The sequence below is a fragment of the Lissotriton helveticus genome, chromosome 5_1 (assembly GCF_964261635.1).
Source record: "Lissotriton helveticus chromosome 5_1, aLisHel1.1, whole genome shotgun sequence".
Classification (NCBI taxonomy): Eukaryota; Metazoa; Chordata; class Amphibia; order Caudata; family Salamandridae; genus Lissotriton; species Lissotriton helveticus.
The window spans coordinates 148,011,481-148,017,480 of record NC_136065.1 but is presented as its reverse complement, the minus strand read 5'-3'; the positions used below and the strand labels follow the sequence as shown (position 1 = coordinate 148,017,480).

Sequence of the window (6,000 nt, the reverse complement as noted above, 5' to 3'; positions counted from 1 at the left end):
AAACTTGAGCTGTCTGTCGAAATATAACTATATATCTCATTTAAAACAAATCGTGGTCTTAGAAGCCCCACGATGTCGATGATGCAAGCTTGTTTTGTGGCTGCTCCGGTCACCGCGCTGTGGAGTCTAATGGCTGGACCTCAGCACGTGACTGTGAAAAACAAAGATTAAGAACGCTCCGCGGTGAAGTTTACCTAGGCGGAAGTGACATTGTTGCAGGATGTGGTTGCTTAGTAACCGTTGCCTGGCTTCCGCGGGCCCAACACACAGGGCTCCTGCTAGCTGCACATGGGCACTCCCTGACCCTCTTAAAGGCGGTTTAACTTTGGGCACGTTCCTGTCTCTCCATACCGGGCACAATGTGTGACGCCGAGGAGCGGGACAAGTGCAGCAGCCCGGGGCCCGAGGCAGACCTGCTGAAAACAAGCGACTGCTACCGCGTCAGCGAGGACCTGCCGGAAAGGTTCAACTACCCCAGCAGCTTCAAGGGTTACAGGTGAGGACAGGGCGAGTCGGCGTCCAGGATCTGCTGGGCCACAGCGGGGTTTTCACTAAATGTACATTATGTCTTGACTTTCAGAGAGGGTCGCCTGAGCTGAGGAGGAAGGCACGTTTTCTTGTGGTCCGATGCATAATTAGTTAGCAGTCTGTAGAACAAAACGATTAGTTAACAAGGATGATATTGCGTACACAATGTGCATTTAATTTGCTTTAGCGCCAGTGCTAAGTCATTCTACGACCTTCTGTTCATGGGAAAAAAATAGTTTTCTTTTCGAGGTTGTGGAATGTCTTGTATTTTTGGGGTTTCAAAATCTGCTCGCCCTTGTTGAGGACAATGTAGGGGAAAGAGATGGGACAATTCCCACGGAGAATATTTGTATGAAGTAGTGACATGTTTGCGTTGTTAACACACGCTGTGATCTTGTGCCATCACAGGGCCTCATTTATTGGAAATTAAGGTTTATAATGCGAGGTGATTGCTACAGGGTGGCTCAGTGATTTGGGTATTTTCTTCTGGCATCTCGTCTGACCTGATCACTATGAGTTTGAATCCGGGCGGAACCAACTCCGCTTTTCATCCTTCTTAGGGTGATACGTTGGATAACTGAGACACTTGTAATCTGAAGAGTATCGAAATGGCAACACATGCCATATTTACACTATATAAAAATGTGTTATTATGTAGAATTTCTCCTACGTGTTGTATTTTCCACATTTCAGTGACACTTCGTCCTAACTGGCAGAGCACCAATCCAAACTGCAGCTCTTTATGTGCCAAGTCTTGTTGCTATCAAAAGTGTTCCAGTTCTTAAAGTGCTTGCCTCATGAGTTCATTGGCAGTTTCGACACTTTAAGGGTAAAACTGGCTAGGTTGCAGGATGGTCAGGGATTGCTCCAGGAAGGGCGGATGTTAAACACAGTGCTTTAAATGGAAATATAGTCGTGCAGGTACTCACTCCGTAGAGTACCTGTTTGCTCCTGAGAAGTGCCAGCACTCTCCTATTGAATGTAATGCCAGGTGCTCTCCCATCCACATTATCGAAGTGCAGGTACTCGGTACCGGACAGTACCTGCCCATTTAAAGCGCCGTTTATGCATATTTATTTGTTACAGCACATTCACCACACAATCCTGCCGAGCTCTCACGTTTCCGATCTCTATGCATGAGTAGCTCTTCCCTTGTAGGATTGTTTCTTAGATTTTTTTAGTGAGATAAACATGACTACAAGCCCCAGAATGCAAAGCAAAAACATCTGGACGAGCCCCTGTCAAGAGGAATCAAGGGCGCGGTACCCCATGAAAGAACTGAAATACTAATTTTCATTAAGAGTATACCATGGGTTAAAACTTCTCTCGTAATGTGGACTTTACTGTCTACGAATTGTATAAATTGAGTGGTATCGAGTACTGTCTTCAGTTGAAGTTCAAAGTCTGTTAGTCTTAACTATGTGGTCCAGGTTACCTGACAGTGACATTCAGTCTCTTTCTGTCTGAACGTGAATGCCAAGTTCTGTTCACAGCTATACTTTCCCGTAAATGAATTGAGCCTTTCCATGTGTACCTACGGTCCTCCCAATGGTAAACAACCTTTACAACGCAACTTTTACCACGCAGTGCCTTTATAACGCAACTTTTACAACGCAAACCATTACAACGCATTGGGCTGGGGGCGCTCTAGGATAGGGAATAGGTTTAATGTACTATCCAACACCTTCCCTACTATCCACGGGGACTGGAGTTGGAATAGTAAATTAAACAATTCACTACCCAGCGCCTAAAAGCACTATGCGTTGTAATGGTATGCGTTGTAAAAACCGCGTTGTAAAAGCATGCGATGTAAAAGCATGCGTTGTAATGTCATACATCCTACACTAACACATCAGGTTGGCTTGATGGCAGGAATTTATTAACAGAGGAGACAGGTGTAGAGGGGGGCGGGGGGAGTAGTCAAAGGAGGTCAGATTCAGCATGATAGAGCTGAAAAGTGCAACCACCAAACCAGCTGTTGTATTGTTCTCAGATTTTTGTTAGACAATCTTTGATGTTGAAGTTTCTGAGAAGGTTTGATGGTATACCCACATTTATTTTACGGTCTGAACATGTGCCATGAAGACTGACCATTTGAGGAAAGGCTGAATAAGGTAACTCTTCCAGCACAATCACCGAATAATAAAACCCAACTTTCCATGGGGCCCGAAGGTTCCTCAGATAAGGAAAGGTTTAGTGCAGGTCCCAAAAGCCCAATTCGAAGAAAACAAGAACTTTGGGCAGGTTTTGTGGGAGGCTTACAAGACAGTCATAAAAGGGGAAGGACTTTCCCTCATGGTAGGATATAAAAGGGACAAGAGGGTGGCCATGGAGGAGTTTGAGCTAGACATATTGAACCTAAAGAATCAACTGACCGGAAACCACACTGTAGAGCTGCTTTGCGCACTACAGCTCAAGAGACAGGAATGTAGAGAATTAGCCTTGAAGGGCGCCAGAGCCAAACTGTCGGCAATAAGAGTTAGAATTTTTGAGTACGGTGGCAAAGCCAGGAAATTGCTGGCCTGGCTCGAATGGTGTGAAAGGGAAAATGGGTGCATACAACCACCCCAGATTCGGGAGTTGCACTTAGTGACCCACAGGGATAGCTAAGTCATTCGTGCACTATTATGCCACCGCATATAAGGAAATCCCTACCGCCACAGCGGAAGCCTCAAAAGCCATCTTGGCAGACCTGTCCCTACCGGTACTCACCCACGAAGACTCCTCCGGCATGGAGAGAGATATCACGGTTGAGGAAGTCACCTCAGCCAATTGCAGATTGCAGTTTGCAGTCCAGAATGGCTATGGTACCAAACGGATCCTGATCAAACTATACAAAGCAGTGCCCCCCCCACCCCATGTGGTGCCATATTTGCTTCAAATGTATTCAGAGTGTAAGGGTTGGTAGCTGCCTGAGGTTCAACGTTTGGCCTCAACAGTAGTTATCCATAAACTAGGTAAACCGGTGGATCATTGCACCTCATAATGCCCTATCTCACTCCTTATTGATTAAATCGAAATATTGGCCAAGCTTCTTGCCACCAGACTTGTACATCACGCCTCTTACTTGAGACACACGGATCAACCGGGTTTCATGCTGGAGGGAGAAATACAAAACTCAATCTGCGCCGCCTCCATGCGGTAATGGGCAGGAAAGATACCATACGAGAAGACGGAGTAGGGATGTTGCTGGACACCCGCATGGCATTCGCTATCGTGGAATAGACATATTTGTTCGCAGTCCTGGAGTGAATGGGTTTTGGCCCCAAGTTACAGGCATGGATTAGGCTTCTCTACACAGGGCCCATGGTGCAGGTTGTAGTGAATGGGCGGGTCTCTGTCGCCTTTCAGTTGCGCAGAGCGACTCGTCAGAGTTGTCCCTTGTCACCACTCTTATTTGCATTGCTTCTCAAACCACTGGCAGTGTGGATCAGGGGAGACCAGCTGATCAGAGGTCTTCGTGCTGGACAGAAGAATAGGAAGATCGTTTTTCACTTTATGCCCTTGAGTTCCTGCTATGTCTGGCCTCGCCACTCAATAGCCAGAATCATGATTATCCTAGCAAACCTGAGAGAGCAATCAAATACTCCATCAACTGGTCAAAATCCACAATTTATGTATTAAGTGGCCCAACCCCGGTCCTACCGACGGGCTGTGAGGCGACGGTGGTAGCAGAGGGCTTTCGATATCTCGTATATTTGTGACAGCTGACCCAGATTTGTTTTATACCCAAAACATACGGGCCCCATTGACTTGTCTCCGCAGTGATATCCAGCTGTGGACGAAACTGCTGTTATCATTATTCGGGATGTGCAGCCCTCTACAAAATGATTACATTACCTCGTTTTTTATACCTTCTACGAAATACCCCGTTCGTAATCCCCCCAATGTTTTTTCGGGCTGTTGAGAGTTGAGGTATGTGATCTATTATGGGATCGGAAGGCCCGAGAATAGCCTTGCAGAAGTTAATACGGGGGTGGTTTGATGGGGGCATTGCACTGCCACATACTGAATGATATTACTGGGTGGCCCAGCTGGCAGTGATTAATCAATGGGTGCATCGTCCTAATGACGAACCGGCATACAGAATGGAAAGGTTTCTGATGGGCAAGGGAGGGTACATGAGAGCCTTGTACACCAAAACGAGAGGGAAAGTACTAACGGGACACACTACACATACGATCACCCTCTGGCACAAGATAACCCAAAGGTTAAGGTGGCATGGCATTTTTACTCCAAGCACTCCACTCTGGGACAGTGAGATGCTAGGCAGGCTTCACACATGTAAAGGATTCAACAAATGGGACCTTATTGGTATCTCGACAGTGGGAGATTTATGGAGAAGGGGAGGTGAATCCCTTTGCGCATTTACAGTAGAAGTTTACACTGGCCCCTACTGAAACCTCCAGATACTTACAAGTCAGACACACCTTATTGGCAGTCTTCATCTGGGAAGTAGTCTCTCTGAAGCCTCAACACTAGAGGACATGCTTCTTACAGACTTTATGAATTGTAAGGTAATCTCCCTGACTTATCAAAAGCTAATACATAACTCCTCTAATCGCTTTAAAAACTCAGGGGCCACCTGCATTGTGATTTAGGTAAGCTGGAGGACGAGGACTGGCAGGAGGCCCTCGGTTCACCTAGGGAAGTAGCCATATCCATCACTATATGGCTCATTCAACTTAAAATCCTACACAGAGCCTACCTCCCCAGAGCTACAGTGGTCAAAATGGGTAACAAGACCACAGTATATTGCCAGCGACAAGAAGGTACGTTTTATCATCTATTAGGGAATGCCCAGCAATCAGGCAATATTGGATAGATGTGGTAAAAACAATGGCCATTGTCTGCGGGGGAGATTTAGACCTAGAACCGGTACAGTGCCTCCTTAATGTCTGGGATGGGACAGATCTGAGCCGTAAGGACCAGATATGGGTGACAACGGTAATGGTAATAGCAAAACGTAACATAGCTAGGTACTGGTGGGCCCAAGCAGATTTGGGGAACGTGGAATGCCCACAGAGGGAGAATATGTACCAGCCCCTCAGAAAGGCAGAGTGGGACAGAGACAATATATAAAAATAGTGGAAATGTGATTAAGGAGGAACTTGAGACAAACTAAAAAGATAGGGAAGTGTTTGGCATGGTACTGTGGATTGAATGTGAAATGCACGTTGGCTGTCGTAACTGTTTGTATTCAATTGAATAAGTTACTCAATAATAAAAAGATAATTAAAATAAATAAAAGCCAAATTTGGCTTTTCTTATTTTGTGTGATCGGTGATAGAATTTAATCAGGAAATACTTTCATATTTCTTAGTCGATGCAGGAATAGTGAGTTGTTCTGAAGCATCAAGCCACAAGCTGGCGTTCAAGGGAGACAGAGGAAAGCCAATGTGTAATATGCCCAGTTTTCTCAGAATTAATTTACAACAGTTAGAGAATAGCTGAGCCCACAGACATTGATAT

At 45.7% G+C, this 6,000-nt stretch overlaps 1 protein-coding gene across 1 annotated transcript in view; it reads left to right on the top strand.

Annotated features, from left to right (window-relative positions):
* The first annotated feature begins 236 nt into the window (after window positions 1-236).
* Window positions 237-6,000, top strand: part of PIERCE1 (piercer of microtubule wall 1) — a 93,175-nt gene continuing 87,411 nt past the window's right edge. The window contains exon 1 of the mRNA XM_078641932.1: window positions 237-496. Coding sequence (XP_078498058.1) covers window positions 360-496 — 137 coding nt within the window. The 5' untranslated portion in view covers window positions 237-359. The remainder of the gene's footprint in view (window positions 497-6,000) is intronic.